The following is a 23,766-nucleotide window of genomic DNA, read 5'->3' on the forward strand; positions in this document are numbered from 1 at the left end:
CTACAACCACAAGGTCACAGAGAAACACGGCCAGAGGGACGACTGGAGTGCAAAGAATCCAAGGGGGTTGGTTACCCCCCGAAAATGGGGTGATGGGGACTCACACTTGTACCTTACATACTCTGATTTTTATAATAAGTAGGTTCTGCTTTTGTAAATGATTATTAAAAACAATAAGGGAGCACCTCGTTGGCTCAGTGAGTTAAGCATTGAACTTTGGCTCCGGTCATGATCTCAGGGTTTGTGAGTTCCAGCCCCTCTTCCAGTGGGTGAGCTGGAGCCCTGATTCCGGTGAGACCTGCTTCTCTCTCTCTCTCCCCCTCTCTGCCCCTCATGGGATTCTCCCTCTCTCTTTCTCCTTCTCTGCCCTTCATGGGATTCTCTCCCTCTCTCTCTGCCCCTTGCTCACATGTGCCCTCTCATTAAACAAAACAAAACAAAACAAAACAAAACAAAACAAAACAAAACAAGGGGTGCCCAGGCAGCTCAGTCAGTGAAGCCTCTGACTCTTTGGCTCAGGTCATGATGTCATGGTTTCGTGAGTTCGAGCCCTAGGTCGGGCTCTGTGTTGACAGTGCAGAGCCTACCTAGGATTCTCTCTCTCCCCCCCGCCCCGCCCCTCTCTCTACCCCTCCTCCACTCACACTGTCTCTGTCTCTTTCAAAATAAATAAACTTAAAAAAAATTTTTTTTAAACACAAAACAAAAAAATAAAGATGTCCCACTACCAGCTTTCAGATAGTTGAACATCCTTGGGTTGAGGGAAGTGGATTTTCTTTTCTTTCTTTCTTTCTTTCTTTCTTTCTTTCTTTTTCTTTTTAATATTTTTATTTAATTTTGAGACAGAGAGACAGAGACAGAGCATGAGCGGGGGAGGGGCAGAGGGAGAGAATCCGAAGCAGGCTCCAGGCTCTGAGCTGTGACATGGGTCTCGAACTTATAAACTGCAAGATCATGACCTGAGCCGAGGTCAAAAGCTCAACTGACTGAGCCACCCAGGCACCCCGAGGGAAGTGGATTTTCAAGGCTGCCATTCACTCTGACCACAAATCTCTACTATGTCCCCACTGCCTGCTTGGTATTCATGTCACAGGTATGCAACATGCCCCAAGTGCAGACCGCAAAGTCAAACTACCTAGGAGCTGGCAGGTACATGCCCTTCTCCCTACAGCCAAGCACACTGCCCTGGAGAAAGTGCTGCCTGTACAGTGACCGAGTGGCCCCTAGCCCTCCAGCAGCTTCTGTAACCATCCAATAGCTACCATGCCCCAGGAGATGGCAGTGCAGCCCCTAACTCTCCTGAGGGGCTGTGGTACAGCAGTTATGGCCCCGTCTCATTCATGTTTCCCCACGAGGCTGGTGCTATGCACCATTCCACATGCATTTGCTGACACCCACCTCCAGAGATGAACGTGTCAAAGATGATCTGAGCACCATTGAAGAAATCGCCAAACTGAGCCTCCCAGATGGGCAGTAACCTGGGGCTTTCGATGCTCATCCCATATTCAAATCCCAGGACAGCCTCTTCTGACAGCGGGCTGTTGCTGATCTAATTAATACAAAGGAAGAGAACAGAAACACTGTCATTGCAGGGAAAGCTGGGGACATAGATCAGTCAAGGTAAAGCGTCACAAACCTCTCAAAAAGGAGGAAGGGCACAGAAGGGAGCTTTCCTTCCAGTTATCTCCTCATTTCTTGAGAAAGGACATCTACTGCCCCCTGTGAGTGACGCATGTGGGGGAAGGTGGCACAAGGAAAGGGGGAGAAGAATGCAACGTGGGCAGTAAAGGCGATCTTTAAGGATAAGCAAAATTAATTTCTTAGATGATCTACCTTGATTGGTTAGAGTAAAACTGTATCATACAAGCTTTTAAAAAACATATCACAAAGCAAAGGGGGGAAAGTTACCAAAAGAAGGCCTACCTTTGGTAAGAATCCATTATTCTAATATCCTATCTGCACAATAAATCAAAAGAACCGTCACAGCATGTTAAGATAAAAAAGAAAAGCAGAACACAAAATTAGATCTCTGAGGGGGCAAAAGAGGACAATTAAACGCAACGTGATTCTACCCAGTCGTATGACCACATGGGTGGATCTAGAGGGTACGATGCTAAGTGAAACAAGTCAGACAGAGATGGACAAAAACTATATGATTGTGCTTAAGAGAAACAAAAAGACAAACAAAAGTGGAAACAGACCCATAAACACAGAGAACAAACTGGTGATTGTGGAAGGAGGAGGAGCGGGGAATGGGCAAAATGGGTGGAAGAATGTGGGAAGTACAGACTTCCAGCCATGGAATGAGTAAGTCACAGGGATGGAAGGTACAGCATAGGGAGCATCATCACTGATATTGTAATAGCGTTGTTAGGTGACAGACGGTAGCTACACTTGTGAGCAATGCATAACACAAATAGACCTGTCAAACCACTATGTTGTACACCTGAAACTAACACAACGTTGTGTGTCAACTATACTTCAATTTAAAAAATAATAAAATAGGGGCACCTGTGTGGCTCAGTCGGTTGTGTCTGACTCTTGATTGCAGCTCACTCAGGTCATGATCTCACCATTTGTGGGAATTTTACCCTTTAAGCTAGTAGCGTCTAGCTTCTATTCTCACTGCTCCACTAAAATAGCTGTACGTGAAGTCAACTCTTGACTTTCCAGTGGCTAAATCCAATGGCCATGTTATTCTTCCTCATATTTGACTTCTTTCTTCTTCAGGTCATGACACAGTGACTCCCTGTTCTCCTCCTCCTCTGGATTCTCTCTAGGGAAATACTTTCCCCTGCCAGCCCCTTAGAAGCTGTTTTTCCCAGGACCCTCTCCCTTGGCTCTCTTCCCATTCTGCTCTCTCCCAGGGAGATTCTCCCACCCTTGTGGTTTCAATCACTTCACCCTGATGATGTCCAAACCTATATCTCAAGATCAGATTCCTTCATTAAGTCCAGACATACATATCCAATTGCCTTTCTGTAATGGACAGAAACTTGTATGTTATTCAGCCACCTCAAAGTCAAATGTTCAAAACTGAATCCATCAGCTTTCCTTACCAAACCTGTTCCCTCTCTTTATATTTGGGTGAGTAGCACCATCATATAGCAATTGTCCAAGTCAGGAAGCCAAGAGATAAGCGAGACTAGTCTTCCTTACTCCCTCCATCTACCACTAAGTCCCATAGCTGTTGTTTGGTAAATGTTCTCAAATCTGGTCCCATCTTCTGTCTGCACTGCTATTGCCCTCATTCAGGTCCATGTGATTTCCTGCCTAGACTATTGAGAAGCCTCCTTAGAAATTGTCCTATTATGGGGCACCTGGGTGGCTCAGTCGGCTGAGTGTCTAACTTTGGCTCGGATCATGATCTCATGGTTCGTGGGTTCGAGTCCCATGTCAGGATTTGTGGTGACAGCACAGAGCCTGCTTTGGATTCTCTGTCTCCCTCTCCCTCTGCCCCTCCCCACTCATGCTGTCTCTTAAAAATAAATAAACATTAAAAAATTGTTTTAAAGAAAAAAAGAAATTGTCCTATTATACCTCAATAAAGCTGGGTGGATACACCATCTGAAGTTCTCATCCATCTTCAGCTTCCAAAGTACCATGGGGAGGGTTCTTTCTGATACAAAAATCTGATCACCTGTTCAAAATTCCTCCATGGTTTCCTGTTTACATAACATTCCGAGTCTTTCACAAGGTGGGGAGTCTAGCCAGTCTCCTCTTCCTGACTCCTGTTTCCACTTTGCAACTTAACCTCCAGTCACATGAAGCTATTTGTAGGTCCTGTCTTCTCACTTCACAGGCTTTGTAGGTATTATGGTGTCCACCTGGAATGTTCTCTCTATAGGCATCAGACTAGGCAACTCCTCATGTCCTTCCAGGCCCAGTTCAAATCTGGCTTCCCCTCCCAAGGTTTTCCTGACTTCCCAAGCAGACTCTCTGCACCTTCTCCTAAGCATTCATTGTCATTTGTACTCATGTATACACATATCTACTTTCATTTCTTGGATTTACTAATCCCTTTATATATTCCAAAACATACTTGAGATGGCTCATAAATATATATGATGTACAATGTGATGATGTAAATGTACATAGAAAGAAGATAAAGATTGAGACACAGAATAAAGGGGAAAGACAGCCTGGTGGCTTACAGTCACCAGAGGTCAGTGGCTTCCACCTCTTCCTGGGAGCCATTACTGACAGAAGAATGTGGCTCAATTGCAGAATTCACGGTACACACACCATAGAGACAAACCACTGCTCAGTCAACTCAGTCAGTACCAGGACCAGTACCAAGAGCAAGCAGGAGTTCCTCCCAGGGTCCTTCATATAAAGGACATGGTTTTAATAGAGAAAAAAACTGAGGGTTGCTGGAGGGGTTGTGGGAGAGGGGATGGGCTAAATGGGTAAGGGGCATTAAGGCATCTACTCCTGAAATCATTGCTTCACTGTATACTAACTAATTTGGATGTAAATTTTTAAAAATAAAGTTAAATTATAAAAAAATAAATTTAAAAAAAAGAAACAAAAGAAATGAACAAATAGAAAAAGACACACACAAAAACAGACTATTAAAGAAGAAACTAGTGGTAACCAGTTTTTACCACTTGTAAAAACTGGTTTTACCAGTGGGGCATGGTTTTACCAGTGGGGGATGCGTGAAGTAGGTGAAGGGAATTAAGAGTACACTGATCTAAGATTAGTTGGCCATACATTTGTGGGTCCACTTCTGGAGTCTCTATTCTATTCCATTGGTCTATGTGTCTGTTTTTGTGCCAATACCATGCTGTCTTGATGATTACAGCTTTGTAGTAGAGGCTAAAGTCTGGGATTGTGATGCCTCCTGCTTTGGTTTCCTTCTTCAATATTTCTTTGGCTATTCGGGGTCGTTTGTGTTTCCATACAAATTTTAGGATTGCTTGTTCTAGCTTCAAGAAGAATGCTGGTGCGATTTTGATTGGGATTGCATTGAATGTGTAGATTGCTTTGGGTAGTATTGACATTTTAACAATATTTATTCTTCTAATCCGTGAGCATGGAATGTTTTCCCATTTCTTTTCTTCAATTTCCTTCATAAGTTTTCTATAGTTTTCAGCATACAGATCTTTTACATCTTTGGTTAGGTTTATTCCTAGGTATTTTATGATTCTTGGTGAAATTGTGAATGGGATCAGTTTCTTTATTTCTCTTTCTGTTGTTTCATTATTGGTGTATAAAAATGCAACCGATTTCTGTACATTAATTTTGTATCCTGCGACTTTGCTGAATTCATGTATCAGTTCTAACAGACTTTTGGTGGAGTCTGTCAGGTTTTGCATGTAGAGTATCACGTCGTCTGCAAACAGCGAAAGTTTGACTTCATCTTTGCCAATTTTGATGCCTTTGATTCCTTTTGTTGTCTGATCGCTGATGCTAGCACTTCCAACACCATGTTAAACAACAGCGGTGAGAGTGGACATCCCTGTCGTGTTCCTGATCTCAGGGGGAAAGCTCTCAGTTTTTCCCCATTGAGGATGATATTAGCTATCTGCTTTTCATAAACGGCTTTTATGATGTTTAAGTATTTTCTTTCTATCCCGACTTTCTCAAGGGTTTTTATTAAGAAAGGATGCTGTATTTTGTCAAATGCTTTTTCTGCATCCATAGACAGAATCATACGGTTCTTATTTTTTCTTTTATTAATGTCATGCATCATATTAATTGATTTGCAAAAGAATATCCAATGGAAAAAAGACAGTCTCTTTAACAAATGGTGCTGGGAGAACTGGAAAGCAACATGCAGAAGATTGAAACTAGACCACTTTCTTACACCATTCACAAAAACAAACTCAAAATGGATGAAGGACCTGAATGTGAGACAGGAAACCATCAAAACTCTAAAGGAGAAAGCAGGAAAAAACCTCTCTGACCTCAGCTGCAGCATTTTCTTACTCGACACATCTCCAAAGGCAAGGGAATTAAAAGCAAAAATGAACTACTGGGACCTCATTAAGATAAAACGCTTCTGCACAGCAAAGGAAACAATCAACAAAACTAAAAGGCAACCAACGGAACGGGAAAAGATATTTGCAAATGACATATCGGACAAAGGGCTAGTATCCAAAATCTATAAAGAGCTCACCAACCTCCACACCCGAAAAACAAATAATCCAGTGAAGAAATGGGCAGAACACATGAATAGACACTTCTCTAAAGAAGACATCCAGATGGCCAACAGGCACATGAAAAGATGCTCAACGTCACTCCTCATCAGGGAAGTACAAATCAAAACCACACTCAGATACCACCTCACGCCAGTCAGAGTGGCCAAAATGAACAAATCAGGAGACTATAGATGCTGGCGAGGACGTGGAGAAACAGGAACCCTCTTGCACTGTTGGTGGGAATGCAAACTGGTACAGCTGCTCTGGAATAGCACTGCTAGGAATTTACCCAAGGGATCCAGGAGTGCTGATGCATAGGGGCACTTGTACCCCAAAGTTTCTAGCAGCACTTTCAACAATAACCAAATTATGGAAAGAGCCTAAATGTCCATCAACTGACGAATGGATAAAGAAGATGTGGTTTATATATACAACGGAATACTACTTGGCAATGAGAAAGAATGAAATCTGGCCATTTGTAACAATGTGATGGAACAGGGAGGGTATTATGCTAAGTGAAATAAGTCAGGCAGAGAAAGACCGATACCATATGTTTTCATTCATATGTGGATCCTGAGAAACTTAACACAAGACCATGGGGGAGGGGAAGGGGGAAACAAAAGTTACAGAGAGGGAAGGAGGCAAACCATAAGAGACTCTTAAAAACTGAGAAATGAGGGTTGATGGGGGGTAGGGGAGAGAGGAAAGTGGGTGATGGGCATCGAGGAGGGCACCTGTTGGGATGATCACTGGGTATTGTATGGACACCAATTTGACAATAAATTATATTTAATAATAAAAAAAGATACACTAGATGAGCACTGGGTGATGTATGAAAGTGCTGAATCCCTATAGTGTACACCTGAAACTAATAAAACACCATGTTAACGATACTGGAATTTTTTTAAATTTTTTAATGTTTTTATTTATTTCTGAGAGAGAGAGAGAGAGAGAGAGAGAGAGCAGGGGAGGGGCAGAGAGAGAGGGAGACACAGAATCTGAAGCAGGCTCCAGGCTCTGAGCTGTCAGCACAGAGCCTGATGCGGGCTCGAACTCCTGAACTGCGAGATAATGATCTGAGCTGAAGTCAGACATCCAACCAACCGAACCACCCAGGTGCCTCTAAATTTTTTTTTAAAACGATTGAACCCAAAGTTGCTGACATCTGTTTCTAGCTGCTTTAAGAATCCTGTAACTATAATTATCAGCACCTGGGTTTTACAATAGACACTAAGACATCCTACCTCTAGAAACCCTTTCTGATTTGGGTCCATATGGTTCAGAGGGATATAGGTGTCATCGGTGTTCTGGCAAACAACCATGGCGTGCCTCTGACTAAAAGTTCCACGGCCGACATCTTGCCCACTCAGACGGACATTAAAACCTTAAGCAAGCAAGGAGTAAAAGACAAAAAAAAAAACAGATTCCCGTGAATAACCTAAGTATTAACAACACATGGTGATGCTGAATTCTTACAATCAGTTCATCCTGAGAATTTCCCTTAGCAATAGATTAACCACATTAAAATATACCTGTTCTGGGCACCTGGGTGGCTCAGTCAGTTAAGTGTCCAACTTCGGCTTGGGTCATGACCTCACAGTTCATGGATTCAAGCCCCAAGTGGGGCTCTGTGCTGAAAGCTGGGATCCTGAAGCCTGCTTTGGATTCTGTGTCTCCCTTTCTCTCTCTGCCCCTCCCCTGCTCACACTGTCTCTCTCTCTCTCAAAAATAATAAACATTAAAAAAAATTATAAAAAAATAAAATATATCTGCCCTATATTCAAAAGTCTGTGTAAGGCAAGATCACACAAGAATGGAGAGTCATTGCTTGCCCTACAATGTTTGGAGGAAAGTATCTTTCCAATTCATCCAGCACAGGGCCCTTTGTTTCCTAGCAAGAAATGTTCTATAGTCTATTCTTTGATGAAGGTCACCAACATGACTTATCCTGAAGATTAAATAATATTGTCAAAGAAGAAAAGCTAACACATTTTAGAACCTCTCTAGTTACTGAAAACAATTGGAGATAGTTTTACTCAGAACTGCAGGGGTCACATACATCAAGTGTCATATAAAGCAATCCCTACCAGCTGTGCAACTAAACAGAAATGTCTTACCCTGAGCAAGTAATGAGCCCAAGGCAAGAGCTTCTGCCGTAGCCCAGTCTAATTTTGTTCCATCCATCACTTTCTCCAGTCTGGACTGCAAAAAACAGAAGCAGAGGGAAAAAAAGACACTTTTAACAGTCTATACCCTTTTCCACACTGAGTTCACAAAATGTAATGCAACAACAGTATGGATCAAAATTATAATGTTATATTAAAACAGAAAGTGCAGAAGGGAAAGATGAGAGTAAGATAGCAATTATAGGTTTTCAAACAGGCAAAACTAGCAGGCACTCAGGTTAGTGGTTAAGCCTGTGCACAATGGAGAGGAGACGGCACCAGGGAGGGCGCGCAGAGAACTGTGCTTGTAATATCCAATTTCTTCACCTGGATGGTAAGTACACAGATTATTTTAAGAATCTCTGTACCTATAATAAAAGCCTAGGGGTGCCTGGGTGGCTCAGTCGGTTAAGCGTCCAACTCTTGATTTCAGCTCAGGTTATGATCTCACGGTTGTTAGATCAAGTCCCAAGTGGGGCCCTGCACTGACAGCAAGAAGCCTGCTTTGGATTCTCTCTCTCTCTCACTCTCTCTCTGACGCTCCCCTGCTGGCTTGCTCACACTCTTTCTCTCTCTCTCTCTCTCAAAATAAATAAATAAGCATTTAAAATAAATAAAAAAACTGGAAACGAAGTAAGCATCTCAAAATCATTCAGAGGACAAAGTGCCTCTATCCAAGTTTAAGAAAGACGAAGGCCTTTGACTTTTGCTCCCTCACTTTGAGCATGCAGAATCCCACGTTCCAGGAAATTCCTGAGTCCCAGGCAAACCAAAGTTTCAATCTATCTTTAACGTGAGACAATATGTAAGAAACATCAACGTGTGTAAGGGCAAATGGTTGCCTTTGGGGGTATGTTTGTTGATGTGTACTTATTTTTATTCAAGCTGGCCCCCAAAATGAAAGTGTTTTCTGCTCACTAGTCAGAGAAATCAAAACAGGTATTTCTGTCCTGTATTTTTGATAATGTGCATGTAGTGCGTGTACATGTATTAAACATGTATGAATGAGTAAGTAAATCGAGGAAAATGAGAAGTAGACAAAACCTGAATGGACTATCAGTACCAGAACCTGTTTGTGTATACAAAGGAAAGAAGAGAGAAAAGAGCACAAGTAGACAAATCTGACTTAAGAGAGCATCACTACCAAAATGCAATAAACGTCAAATTCATTAGCTGAACCGAAAAGACCAGATCAACACCAATTTCTTTGCTGCACAAGACAAACAAACAACAACCGGAAATTATAATGCTCCCTACCTGAACGTACATCTTCAGAAGGTGACTGTGCATGTGGAGTCCCTCCGGCACTTCCACGGACTTCCCACCAATAAATCGCAGGAGGTCTAGGGGCACACCAGTGTTCCAGGTTGTAATGGAAGCCTCCGGCTGGACCAGGCCCTGCCAGTGAGCCTGCAGGTTGGTGGCCGAGGGACTATAGTGGGCCATGTTAGTTAAATGGTCATTTAACTTTGCATAGTAGGAGGTTTTGATATCCGACACCTCTTCCTCAGTCATGAGTCCGTTGGCAATAAGGTGCTCTGCATAGGTGTCTGGGATGCTCTTCCGGGCTCTGTCCAAGAGAGAGGAGAGAAAAATCAATCGGGTTTGTAAAAACCAAAGCATGACAGATACACTAGTTGTCCAAGGTATCACAGAGCCACGTCACCATAAAAAGGCACACAGGAAATGTTCAGGAACTGGATAGAAGGGGTGGTTGTACTACGTTGTCAATGTACTAAATGCCTCTGAATTGTTCACTTTAAAATGATCCATTTTATGGGCCACCTGGGTGGCTCGGTTGGTTAAGCATCCGACTTCAGCTCAGGTCATGATCTCACGGTTTGTGAGTTCAAGCCCCACGTCAGGCTCTGGGCTGACAGCTCAGAGCCTGGAACCTGCTTCAGATTCTGTGTCTCCCCTACTCTCTGCCCCTCCCCCACTTGTGCTCTGTCTCTCAAAAATAAAAAAATGTAAAATAAACAAATAAATAAAATAAAAATAAAATGATCAATTTTAGGGGTGCCTGGGTGGCTTAGTCGGTTAAGTGTTCGACTTCAGCTCAGGTCATGATCCAGCTCGATGAATTTGAGCCCCGTGTCAGGCTCTGTGCTGACAGCATGGAGCCTGGAATCTGCTTCGGATTCTGTGTCTCCCTCTCTCTGCCCCTCCCCTGCTCATGCTCTGTCTCTGTCTTTCAAAAAATAAATGAACGTTAGAAAAATTAAAATAAATAAAATAAAAAATAAAATGATCCATTTTATGTTATGTACCTTTCACTCCAATGCATTATTTTTTTTTAAGGCAATGGTGAGTAACAACTTCTTGCAGGCAAGCAAAAAAATAAGATTCATCTTTAGAAGCTTTTATCTACATCAAGGTAGAAATAATTAGTAGAGTTTTTCTATGAATTGGTACATTCTGGAAAGTTATTTACAAGACTGACCTACATTGTCTTACCACTTTATTTCAAACAGTATTGAACTCAAAGTCACCAACATCTGTTTCAGGTGGCTTTAATAATCCGGAAACTATAATAATCAGTATCTCGGTTTTACAACAATAATAATGCCAATCTATGCTCAAGTAATACTTTAAACAACAAATCTTGCTCACATATTTTATCATATTTAATCATGACAAAAGTGACAGATGGACTGGATAGATTTTTTTTTTTTTTTTAAATGGGGCCTTGAGCCACATCTGGTCACTCAGCAGCTAAATTCAAAGCTAAACAGAGAACCCAGATTTGTTCTTCCAAGAGCAGGGTGTTACCTCTGACCAGAAAGACCTATGAAGTGTCACCAAATTTCTTTCTCTACTTTAATTTATATCTATGAGGAAATAAAGTGGGGGAGGGGGTTCTATTGTACTTTCTAGTATCAAAAAAGGAAATTCCAAAGGAACACGTTCCCCTCCATCTCATTAACTTTCTGTCTCAATGCTGTCCAAGAGAAATGCAGAGCCAACCAACATGTAATTAAAAATCTCTTAGTGGTCATGTTAGAAAAGGTTAAAATTAAACAGGTGGAATGAATTTTAATGACATATTTAATTCCATTTCCTCAAAATATAGTCACTTTAATACTTTATCAACATAAAAATTCTTATTGAGATAGTTTACATTCTTTTTTTCAAGGTCTTTGGAATCTGGTGTGTTCATTACACTCACAACCCATCTCCAGCAGGAATGGCCACATTTCAAGTGTTCAGTAGCCATGTATGGTAGTGGCTTCCATATTGGACAGCAGAGTTCTCTAGGTTCCTTAAAATCCATCATGTTGCCTCTTGCTGAGGCACCACGTGAATCACGGAGGATCTATTTCTGATCCTGTCAGTGACAAACTAAGTAGCTTCGGGCTAAGGGCTCTGCCCCAGCCTTCCTACCTCAGTGAGATTGGTAAGTTGCCTTCATTTATTCATAGAGTAAACGTGTGGAGTTTGAAGACTCTGGGGAGCTTTCCCGGGATCCGTAGGATGATCATCCCAGTTTGCTCAGGACTACCCCAGTTTCAGTCCTGAAAGTTTCATGTCCCAGGCAACCCAGGGAGTTGGTCGCCCTACTTCAGAGTGTCTAATAAAAATAATTTTAAAAAATGCAAGCCCTATGGGAGTAAGGGGATCTTCAACAAAGATTTATAAGTATACCTGATGATTTTGTACATGACTGGATTTGTGAAGAAGGGCTCATCCAGCTCATTGTGGCCCCACTGCCTGTAGCATAACAAGTCAACAATCACATCCTTCCGGAACTGGCGCTGGTATTCAAAAGCCAGTTGTGTGGCCCGAACCACTTCTTCTGGGCTGTCTCCATTGACATGGATGATGGCACAGCCCACAAGCTTCCCTGAGGCAGAGAAGACAGATGAAGCTGGCTAGCCAACCCCAAAGGACATTAGCCCACCTCCAAGTCCTCTTGCCTGCGTGGGGAGGCAGCCCACATACTCAGAGATGATTTGGCTGGGCTGTTAAGAACCCACACTTTGGAGTCCAGCTGATAGGAAAGAGGTCATGTCCTAGCTCTGTGACTCACTCTGTGACCTTAGTAAAGTTATGAATCTCAGTTTTCTCATCTATAAAACTGGGATAATAGCTCCTATACCTCCTGGTGATGTTGTAAAGATTCCCTGAGTTACTGCATATAAAGTGCTGAAGAGTGCCTGGTATGTAATAACTACTATTTATTTTGTTACTGTCATTGTTACTGTACCTTTCCTCCTGAGATAAAAGGGTCATTAAAGGACGGATCCTAAAAAAAAATTGATTTTCTTCAAAGAAAAGCCCTAGATTGTGCTTCCAGTATCTTTGTCAAACTAATCACAAAACATTCACATAGATAGCCCCAAAAGGCATCCAGGCCAGGGGCTGGGTGCAAAAACGCAATAGTTCCTACCATCTAACAATTCAGGTAACTCTGTGAATTGGGGGATGGGTTTAAAAAAAAGCCCTGCCTTTCTCTTAATATTGCTAATTTCCAGGGTAGAACAAGTCAACTTTGCTTCTTTGTATCTGATTTGTAACCAAGACCCCTTAGCCAAATTCAATACCATTCTTGACTAAGGTCTTGGGCACCCTGGATCTGAATCTCCTAAAGATGAGTACCCTGGTGTTGTACTAATTGTGTTGATCTTTGGTTGCCATGACAGCATTCAACTGGATATCTGGGCAATTTGAGATGGCACCCTTTGTGTTTCCCTCTTGTTTCACCTCTTCGGATTCAAAGGTCACACTCAGATTTTAAAGGAATATGGATACCACTGTTGGTGACTACTAACCATATCTGACCCCAAATTTAAAACGGGGTAACCAGGGAGGCTTACTGTTCCTAGTGAACTAGATGTTTCTCTAGAGATGCCTCCCTACATCACATACCGATATCACTGCAGTATAAGGAAGACCTTCCTCTTTCTGCAGGAGTGGTGTAACCCAGCTGGTTATTGACAATCAGATGGACACTCCCACCAATTCTGAAATGTGGGAGATTAGACAGCGTAAATGTTTCGGGAACAATCCCCTGACCACAGAAAGAAGCATCACCGTGAACCTAAATCATAGACGAGAAAACAAGAAAATGAACATAAGAGGTGGAGAAATTTATGTATCCAGTTTGGAATAAATTGTTTTCAAATAATAACAGGAGTAAAAACAACCACGCTCTCACTGCTCTCCTGCCCTCCTAAAAACCTGCTGGTTCCGTACAGGACTTTCTAGGATGGTTAGGCTGATCTCAAGTTGGTTTCAAAGCCCCTTTACCTCTTGTGGCCACTGCCAATTGATCTATTCTTTCACCCCCACATTGTCACTCGCATGCATCACTTCTAATATACCTATCAACATTCTAGAACATACAGCAGCACCACAGAAGGAAGGATTATCAGCAGTACTGAAGGAAAATCAGCTCCAGTACAGTTTTCATGAAAACAGCTTGCAAGACATGAGGAACAGTGCATAGCTTTGAACTCTCTCTCTCTTCCCCAATCATCCTGCCCCTGAAAAGAGACGGTGCGCAGCTCACATCACCTAATCCCCACTGGCTGTGTTGGCCACACCGTGAACACAAAGAGGTGGGGGGAGGGAGATACGACAGCAAAGACAGGAGGCATGGGGGAAAGTATATCACAGGTAATTGAAAGGATGCTTTGAGGAAACAACAAAATACTATCACACAACATCTGAAATGTGCTATTCTCCCAGCACATCTGAAATCTGTTAGATCACGACATCATCACAAAACCTGATAGATGGAAAGTAGTAGATAAAAGGGGAGATCATTTTCACAGAAGTTGAAAGCAAATAACAAGGGAATTATAGATCTTAGAAGATCTTAGAAGAAGATATGAGTTCTACTGACTTCAGGCTACAAGGTGATTATCTGTGACATCAACATGTTATACACCTTAAATTGACATAATGCTATTGTCAAATATATTGCAATAAAAAAATCAATAAAAGTCTAGTATCATAAACAGTCAAAATGCTGAACTGAAGAATAAAAGTGGCGCCTGGGTGGCTCAATCGGTTAAGTGTCTGACTTTGGCTCAGGTCATGATCTCACAGTTTGCGAGTTCAAGCCCTGCATCAGGCTCTGCACTGACAGCTTGCAGCCTGCTTCAGATTCTGTGTCTCCCTCTTCTTCTGCCCCTTCTCCGCTTGTACTCTGTCTCTCTCTCTCTCTCTCTAAAAAATAAACAAACATTTAAGAATAAGTAATCTGGGGGACCCGGGTGGCTCAGTCACTTGAGCGTCCAACTGGTTTTTTTTGTTACTTTTTAAAAGTTTATTTATTTATTTTGAGAGAGAGAGAGAGAGACAGCATGAGTAGGGGAGGGGCAGAGAAAGAGAATCCCAAGCAGGCTCCATACTGTTAGCACGGAGCCTGATGCAGGGCTCAAACTCACGAAACTATGAGATCATGACCTGAGCCCAAAACCAAGAATCAGACGCTTAACTGACTGAGCCACCCAGGCACCCCTAGCATCCAACTCTTGATTTTGGCTCCGGTCATGATCCCAGGGTCAGGTTCCTCACTGAGTGTGGAGGATGCTTAAGATTCTCTCTCTCTCTCTCTCTCTCTCTCTCTCTCTCTCTCTCTCTCTCTCTCCTTCTGCCCCTCTCTCCTGCTCGCACTGTCTCTCTCACTCTCTCTAAAATAATTAATAATAATAAATAAAATAATATGATATGTCCTAACTGAAGGTAACCACTGGGCTCTAATAAGAATAGAAGTAAAAGACCTAAATATAAATGAAGAAAGAATACCTCGAAGTACATTTTTTAAAAGGACATTGACAATGTCCTTAAAATAGTCATTTTTTTTAATGTAAGTAGAATATTTTGGCTAAGAAAAGAAGCACTCCTTGGCCTCAGTGAAATTTCCAGGTCCCGCCTTCGTTTGGCTAGGGTGTATAGAGATGACTCCCATTTTGGAGTTATCTATACCTACTAATAACACACCCTTCCATTATCTCCACAGCATTAATCCCCTCAACAACCAGGTGGGGGCCAGGTAAGGAAGTCACTACTGTCCTTTTTACAGAGGAGGAAACCAAGGCTCACAAAGAGTATATACTTCACATTGGACTACACCCTGGGCCTTCTGTGTTTTTTCTACTTATGTCTCCACCCCTCCAAGCCTTTCTCCTGGATCAAAGAAGTTGTTATGTCCATGTTCTCATTTAATTCTCAGAACACGATGAGGAATATAATACACTCCCATTTTTCTATGAGATTCAGAGAACTACCATAACAGAACCAAGCACACCAAGCCAGAAAGCAGCAAAGCCAGGATTTGAACACATCTTCTTGGTTCCACAGTCTTTGCCTCTTCTATACCACGCCACACTGTCAAGTCCAACCCTTAGCCACAAGGGCCAGGGGCTCCTGGCATCTGAGCACTCCTCCTTGCCCATGGGATTTCTTGGGGGTAATGATATAAGAGGAGTCCATTGGGGTGCCTGGGTGGCTCAATCAGTTAAGTGTCTGACTCTTGATTTTGGCTCAGGATGTGATCTCATGGTCTTGAGATGAATCCCTGAGTTGGGCTCCCAGCTGAGCGTGGTGCCTGCTTAGGACTCCCTCTCTCTCTTTTTTCCTCTCTCTCTCCCTCTGCCCCTCCCCTGCTCACCTGCGCATGCGCTCTCTCTCTCTCTCTCTCTCAGAAAAAAAGAAAAAAGAATTTCAGTAAAGCAAGGAAGATGTGTACTTCTTCTGCTCCTTTACAAAAATGTTACACTAGAGACATCAATAAGAACATAACATCTGGTGTCAACTATACTCAAAGAAAAAAATTTTTAGGGGTACCTAGGTGGCTCAGTCACCTTGATTCTGGCTCAAGTCATGATCTCACAGTTGTGAGATCTAGTCCCAAGCTGGCCATGGAGCCTGCTTAAGATTCTCTCTCCCCCTCTCTCTGCCCCTCCCCTGCTCACCCATGCACGCACACACATTCTCTCTTTCTCTCAAAAAAAAAAAAAAATTTTTTTTTAAAGTAACATAACATCTGCTCATAACTTGCATCATTTTATCCTGGTCTTCGGATTCACGGCACTAAGGCACACAGGTATCATCTGTTAATTTTATTTTCTTCTTAAATCAGAAGAGAAACCACTCCACTATGCTGCGTATAGCTTTTTGGGAGTGAGGGTCCATAAACACAAACAAATGCTGGATGAGGTGGAAGCTACATAGCCAAAGATGGCCAGGGGGTTTGGACACACACAGATCACAGATGACAATCTACTTTCACCAGGTTTGGGACCAAAATAAACAGAAGAGGTCAGGCAGATAAAGTAGCATCCAGAATCTCACCCACCATGATTTTATAGGCTCCAAATTTAGAGTTCCCACAAGAAATCAGCACAGCAGGACACGTACAGACACAGCAGGGCAAGTGATTTGGGAACACAAAATAGACAAAAGAGGGAAGTTTCCTATCACTTTGAAGAAAATGTTGGGGTGCCAGCATGGCTCAGTCACTTAAGTGTCTGATTTTGGCTCAGGTTATAATCTCGCGGTTTGTGAGTTTGAGCCCCCCATTGGGTTCTATGATGACAGCTTGGAGCCTGGAGCCTGCTTTGAATTCTGTCTCCCTCTCTCTGTGCTCCTCCCCCACTCTCTCTCTCTCTCTCTTTCTCAAAAATAAATAAAGTGTCATTTTCATCTCTTGTTTCTGAAGTCCATGTTAAGACTTGCTAATGTGAATGACTAAAATATTTTACAGTATCGTGAATTAAGTCGAGCAAAAGGTAAAGAGAATGGCTAACAATGTAAGATTTCCATTTTGAAAAACTATGTCATTGTCAAATGCAATGCTGCATGCCCTCAATTTACTTACTACAAGTTTCTGGCCCATGAAAAATTAACATGAATAAGATAAAGTTGTTACTTGTATATGCAGCCAAATATTCTCCTGCCTTACAGATGTACCTATTTCTATAGGGTTTAGAGACTCAGCCACTGATACCGAGAATTAATTACTGCCCGGTAGTTAAAGGTTCATATTTAAATGAATACTCATAGGGGAAAAAAAAAATGTGATCCACAGTCTGAACATCTAGGCTGTCAGGTTACAAAAAACTGAAACAAGAGCCACACTAATGAGATGTATGGGTTGCCTTAATGCCAAAGACCTTCATTTTATTTTTTTTTTTTTAATTTTTTTTTCAACGTTTATTTATTTTTGGGACAGAGAGAGACAGAGCATGAACGGGGGAGGGGCAGAGAGAGAGGGAGACACAGAATCGGAAACAGGCTCCAGGCTCTGAGCCATCAGCCCAGAGCCTGACGCGGGGCTCGAACTCACGGACCGCGAGATCGTGACCTGGCTGAAGTCGGACGCTTAACCGACTGCGCCACCCAGGCGCCCCAAAAGACCTTCATTTTAAAACAAACAAGCAAGCTAACAAACTAAATCCAGACTCTTAGAGCCTTGTTACATATATGGATACTATGTAGTTTCCCAGAGGGCCATATTTTCAGAGAAGTTCTGACATCTGTCCTCTGAAAAGCATCAGGGATACTAGTCAATACCCCCCGAAATAACTCATAAGAGAGAAATAAACACAGTGAAATCTCAGTTGAGATGAGACCTCATATCTGCTGTTAATTTTAAAAACAAGCCCGGAATCTTCGTTTACCAAAAGTTCATCTCAATTTCATCTTGGATGTCTACCATCTCCTTTCAGAACTACCAACCTGGGCTTCCCTTCTTCACGGTCTCCCCACCCTCTGGCCTCACTTCCTGAAGCTACAAGTACCTGTAAGCAAATGACTTTGTCCCCAGGCTGAGCCGAACTGTCTGGAGAGTAGTCCCCATCCTGTCTAGACTGCTGCCTTCCCCGAGTCTTCCCGACAGCCACGGGGTTGACAGCTTCCAGGTGTGAGGGGTTTGGCAGCATCGTCACATGGAGGGGATGGTGCGCGCCGAAGTCCAGGTCAACCGAGGAGGTCAAGTGAGATAGGACATCACCGGTGGCTGAAACATCTTCTGGAAATTCACTTAAGCCTCGCATTTTACGGAACATCAGCTATTATGAATAAACATATAAGAAAAAATGTCTTTTATAACAATGGACAGCAGGGAAGAGATGGCTAGTTTAAATCATACAATTAAAAAATAATTAAAAAACATTTTCTGTACATGCTTGTGTATTATTACCATGTATTAAACAAACTTTTAACTGCTCAAATGCACAGAACTATTTGAAGATCTTCATAATCAAATGAAGTACCAACAGTTTTTGCTTTGGTGTGCTTTATTTTTTTTTAATTCTTTTTACTTATTTTTGAGCGAGCACAAGCAGAGGAGGGGCAGAGAGAGGGGGACAGAGGATCAGAAGCAGGCTCTGCATTGACAGCAGAGAGCCAAACGTGGGGTTTGAACTCAGGAACCGTGAGATCATGACCTGAGGTGAAGTCAGGCACCCAACCAACTGAGCCACTCAGGTGCCCCTATTTATTTATTTAGAGAGAAAGAGAGAGAGAGAGAGAGAGAGAGAGAGAGAGATATCAGGGGAACGGCAGAGAGAGGGAGAGAGAGAGAATCCCAAGCGGGCTCCTCACCCGATCTCACAAACTGTGAGATCACACATGACCTGAGCCGAGATCAAGAGCCAAACACCTAACCGACTGAGCCACCCAGGAACCCCTGAAGTAACAACACTTTCAGAAGAGCCTAACATGACAGACGTGTAGATAATAAGTTAGACATGTAGATGATAAGTTAGGCAGTAAAATGTTAGATAGTAAGTCACCTCTACCTTGCCATAAGCAAAATGATTTTTTCTTGGATACACCTGTTAGAATATATTTTCCAAAAGAATTTTGTATGAATCTTGTTAAAGGTACACAGGAAAATGGCAGAATAGAACTTAATCCCATTTAGACACAAGATAACATGCACTGATCAGCTCAAATCACACCTAAAAAAACCTCTACTGTCTGATTCTCAAAGGACTTATTTGCATACATTCTCTGACTTCATTTTCATAGTCTACCACAAGATACATGTTACTACCCATTTTAAAAATGCACAAGCTAAAAAAAAAAAAAAAATGCACAAGCTAGGAGTTAAGATGGCAGAGGAGGAGGGTGACCCCAAGCTTGCCTCCTCCCTGGAATAGCTAGATAAATATGAAATTATTCTGAACGCCCAAGAAATCAACTAGAAGTTTTAGAGAACAAAGCTGAACATCTACAGACAGAAAAAAATGACCCATGGAATAATTCAAGCAAAAATTTGAAAAGAAAAAAATTAAATATTTATGATTTTACATTTAATATTTATTTATTTTTGAGAGAGAGTCAGACAGAGTGTGAGCAGGGCAGGTGCAGAGAGAGGAGACACAGAATCTGAAGCAGGCTCCAGGCTCCGAGCTGTCAGCACAGAGCCCAATGCAGGGCTCAAACTCCTGGACCGTGAAACCATGACCTGAGCTGAAGTCGGACATTCAACCGACTGAGCCACCCGGGTGCCCCTTTATGATTTTACATTTTAAAAAATGCACAAACAAGAGAAATTAACTAAATTGTTAAAGGTCCTTGGCCGCTAAGTAACAAAGCTGGGTCTCAAGCCAAGACAGTTACCAAAGACAACATGTTATTCTCAATTATCCAAATGGTTTGAGTGACCCAAAAGCTTCTTACTGACCAATTTACAAACAGGAACACCCATACTCACACAGTGTGGGTACATATGTGTTTCTCACAGATACGCTCATTTATAATTCAGCATCTTGGAGTCATTTTTTTGTGATATTTTTGGGAATGTAATTTTTGGTTTAGGGATTTCTGCATGTATTTAAGCACATCTGTCAATCACTTTATTTTGTCATCGTCTGCCTTTTCTAAAGTCTCCGCCTTTTAGAAGCAGATTATCAATCTCTCAGCATCAGAAAAACTGAGGTATGAGTAGTAGTGGTAAAGCTGGGCCCCAAACATGGCGTCATGTATACTTTCCAATGATGTAATGATGACACATCCTTCCATGGGCTCCATTCACTCCATTAACTTTCACAGTCCCTTTAACACATATAATTACTTTTGCTCTTCTGGCCCAGATCAGTGCTGAGGTTGATCCACACACAATGGCCACAATCTTATTAAATTACAAGTCATTCTGATGTTCCTGGCCATCAAATCTGCAATCCGGACTCACGAGTCTGTTTAGAGACTGATAGAGCAGCTGAGTCGGGCGAAAGAAGAACACCAAGATCCAGTTACCTACAGAACCACTCATGTGAGTGGTCTCCCAGGATGACAATAATTCTAATGTATTATTAGTTTTAGTACAATATGTTAAGTATAAACTCTGCAATAAACGGAAGGTAAAATTGACTCCTTGGAAGGTGAAATTGTAAATAATTGCACAGATCTTAATGTTTGAGCAATTTTTATTAAATTAGTAAAGCGTGCTTCAAAGAACAGAGATAATTTCAAAGAAATTATCTATTCATATCATCCTTGAGAAAACAAACTAACTTTTACTTTCCCTGAGAGAAGAAAGAATCCATATAAGACTGCACAGAAAATCAACCCAAATACCATATCTATCAGCAGTGTTAGGTTCCATCAATTAATTAAGCTACCTCCTGGACCAATGGCTGAGATGTTTACTCAGGCTTCTAGAAGGAATTACTAGCATCGTCGGTTCTATCCTGTTACAGTCAATTGTACATCATAGAAAGTACCTTACCTCCGGAGGGAATTGAAGAAGGCCTGTCAATAAATTAAGCCTCCCTCTATGGGGCATGCCAATAATAACATCAGTTATCCCACTGTAGGCTGCCATTTTCAGCAACTCATGGAAAAAGCCCATCATGCTTTCAGCTCCTTCGCCTCCATACCGCTTCACTGTAGCAAACTTGGTGGCCAAAAAGTGGTCAAACTCCTATGGAACATCATGTCAGACACATTTGTGGTGGGAAGATAGCCAACTACTTACGTCAAAATCAGACACATTCGTGTGTATTGTAGGAAGACCCCACACTGCTTCAAGTGACCGCAGCCGTGCCCCTTCACAACACACCCCAGAGACAGATGTAACTAATTCAGAACATGGCTGGAAAGCCTAAAGGACAGCAGGCAGCAGTCAGATTGCAGAGAAAACCACCCGAGTGGTGGAATAACTTACCCCAAGAGGGATTCTCTTAGAATGTGTTCCTCTAGAGTAGGGGCTGGGCCTTAGGGGTCTGCCCCTCCTAGCCCTTGAGTTTTAGTACCAGGCTTTACAGTACTATTTTGTCAAGGCCGCAAATGACCCAACTATCCAAATTACTGGGAATAGTTTCCTTGTCATCTTGACATGCCTGAGTCCTGATCATAGCCTTGACAGATTCAGGTCTATTAATCTGCACCAAGAGTCTCTTGCATGCATCGTTCTTTTTTTGAACACTCCAGGTCATAAAAAGAGAAGCAAGGTCTTAAGGGCTTTTCAGTCTTTTACAGAGTGAATAGGCAATTATATAAAAAGTATATATTTTGACTCAGTTGTTTGGGGTTCTACTTTTTCCTACTTAGAACAAAGTGCTGTGTGTTCTATTATCTAGTGTGTTGACGCAACGAGGTAAATAGGGGTAAGTAAATGCTTTAATTCCCTCTCTTCAATATTGATATATCTTTGTAGAAAAAGAGCCATCCTATTCCATTGATGTTAGTTGGTACTTTTATACCTGAGATTCTAGCATTAGTTTTGACAGATGTTTTCGCTCTTCTGGGGTAAAGGTCTCTTTCTTCAGTTCCTCAAACCGTTTGGCAAACCAGTCTTTCTCCTCCTGGCTCTCAAGTTGGGAGGTTTCAATAGAAATTTGCCCACAGTAGATTTGGTTGAGATAGGCTAATATTTCCTCAAGAGAGGCCTCCTCCTTACCCATGTTCAACAATCCTACAAAAACGAAATCATAGGGATCGTTTTAAAAAGCAATCAACCATGTAATTAATTATAGAACATACCAAAGTAATTATTTCAATTCAGAGCATTTTGTTTTGGATAAGTTGGGTCATCATCAATGGCTACCTAGATTTTTCTAAAGACAAAACTAAAAATAGGGTCAAAGGCCACAAAATAGACTAGGAGAGAGAATATCAGTCTTTCTCCACAAGGACAGAGCCATGCCACTTTATGCCAAATTTTGATTCTATTGTAATTTCAAACTAAAAATGGAAAGTTAACACTCAACTGCTTTATAGCTACAGATCAGATATTCTACCTTTATCTGAAATATCTCCCCAAATGTTTAACTCTTATATTAATACCTACAAAGTAATGTCTACCATTGAACAGTTGGCCTAAATGTCATTAATATTGATAGCAAAGCAACATTTTAAGGTAAAGGGAAATCTACCTGAACCTTGGTCAACAAAAGGAGAGCACTGTAAGTGTATCAATAGCTCAGCACCAAATCAATGATCAGTCATTTGCCTTAACCTACAACGTGAGTTTTTAACAAACCAACAGTTACTTTATTATTGCTTATGGTTTCTTACAATAACTTTAGCTCTTTGATACTGATTGGCCATTCAAGTTATAAAAATTGTTTTGCATATCACTTGGCTTCTCTGCCCCACATTTTAACCTATAAAACAGGAATACCTCAGGAGGTAGTTGTTAAAATTAAATAAGGTAGGAGGGTGCCTGGGTGGCTCAGTCAGTTAAGCGCCTGACTTCGGCTCAGGTCATGATCTTGCAGTTCGTGGGTTTGACCCTGTGTTAGGCTCGGTGCTGACAGCTCAGAGCCTGAAGCCTGTTTTGGATTCTGTGTCTCCCTCTTTCTCTACCCCTCTCCCTCCTTCATGCTCTGTCTCTCAAAAATGAATAAATGTTAAAAATTTTTGAAAAAAAAGATTAAATGAGATAGGAAATAACCTAATGTCCACTGATGGGATAAACAAAATGTGATATACCCATACTGTTGCAGACTATGACTCTGGAGTTCTCTCTTGTCCAGCAAGAGAGTGGACACAGAATTGAATACGAGAGAGGCTAATGTCCAGAAGGAGACAAGAGCCCTGAACACATGTTTCATCTCGTATTTATTGAGCTCTCAAGATCTTACACGTGTGTTGTACATGAGGAAATAATCAGATAGTAATCAATAACTTGTGTGTGGGGGTGCCTGGGTGGCTCAGCCAGTTGAGCGTCTGACTTCGTCTCAGGTCATGATCTCACGGCTTGTGAGTTCAAGCTCCACATCAGGCTCTGTGCTGACAGCTCGGAGTCTGGAGCCTGCTTCAGATTCTGTCTCTCTCTCTCTCTCTCTCTCTCTCTCTCTCTCTGCCCCTCCCCTACTCATGCTCTGTCTCTCACTCTCAAAAATAAATAAACGTTTAAAAAAAATAACTTGTGTGTGTAAGAAGCAAAGGGTCTGCCTGGGGGGGGGTGCGGACAAGTGGTGTTTGTGATCAAAACAAATCTGATATATTGGTACCAGATGGAAAGTAGTTTCCTGCAGGTGATATAACAA

The 23,766-nt window shown here is 41.9% G+C and overlaps 1 protein-coding gene across 3 annotated transcripts in view; it reads right to left on the reverse strand.

Annotated features, from left to right (window-relative positions):
* DHTKD1 (dehydrogenase E1 and transketolase domain containing 1) overlaps positions 1–23,766 on the reverse strand; it is a 51,830-nt gene that overhangs the window by 9,665 nt on the left and 18,399 nt on the right. For 2 of the 3 annotated variants that reach the window (XM_086714951.1, XM_086714953.1), the window contains exons 3-11: positions 21,976–22,187; positions 21,000–21,194; positions 18,064–18,333; positions 13,181–13,352; positions 11,957–12,155; positions 9,569–9,881; positions 8,264–8,348; positions 7,391–7,530; positions 1,399–1,549 (exon numbers count right to left, since the gene is read on the reverse strand). In XM_086714951.1, the coding sequence (XP_086571077.1) occupies positions 1,399–1,549; positions 7,391–7,530; positions 8,264–8,348; positions 9,569–9,881; positions 11,957–12,155; positions 13,181–13,352; positions 18,064–18,333; positions 21,000–21,194; positions 21,976–22,187 (1,737 nt within the window). The remainder of the gene's footprint in view (positions 1–1,398; positions 1,550–7,390; positions 7,531–8,263; positions 8,349–9,568; positions 9,882–11,956; positions 12,156–13,180; positions 13,353–18,063; positions 18,334–20,999; positions 21,195–21,975; positions 22,188–23,766) is intronic. The other variant, XM_086714952.1, reaches the window with a different exon arrangement.

Source organism: Puma concolor, chromosome B4 (genome assembly GCF_028749965.1).
Source record: "Puma concolor isolate L17-30 chromosome B4, mPumCon1.1.hap2, whole genome shotgun sequence".
Classification (NCBI taxonomy): Eukaryota; Metazoa; Chordata; class Mammalia; order Carnivora; family Felidae; genus Puma; species Puma concolor.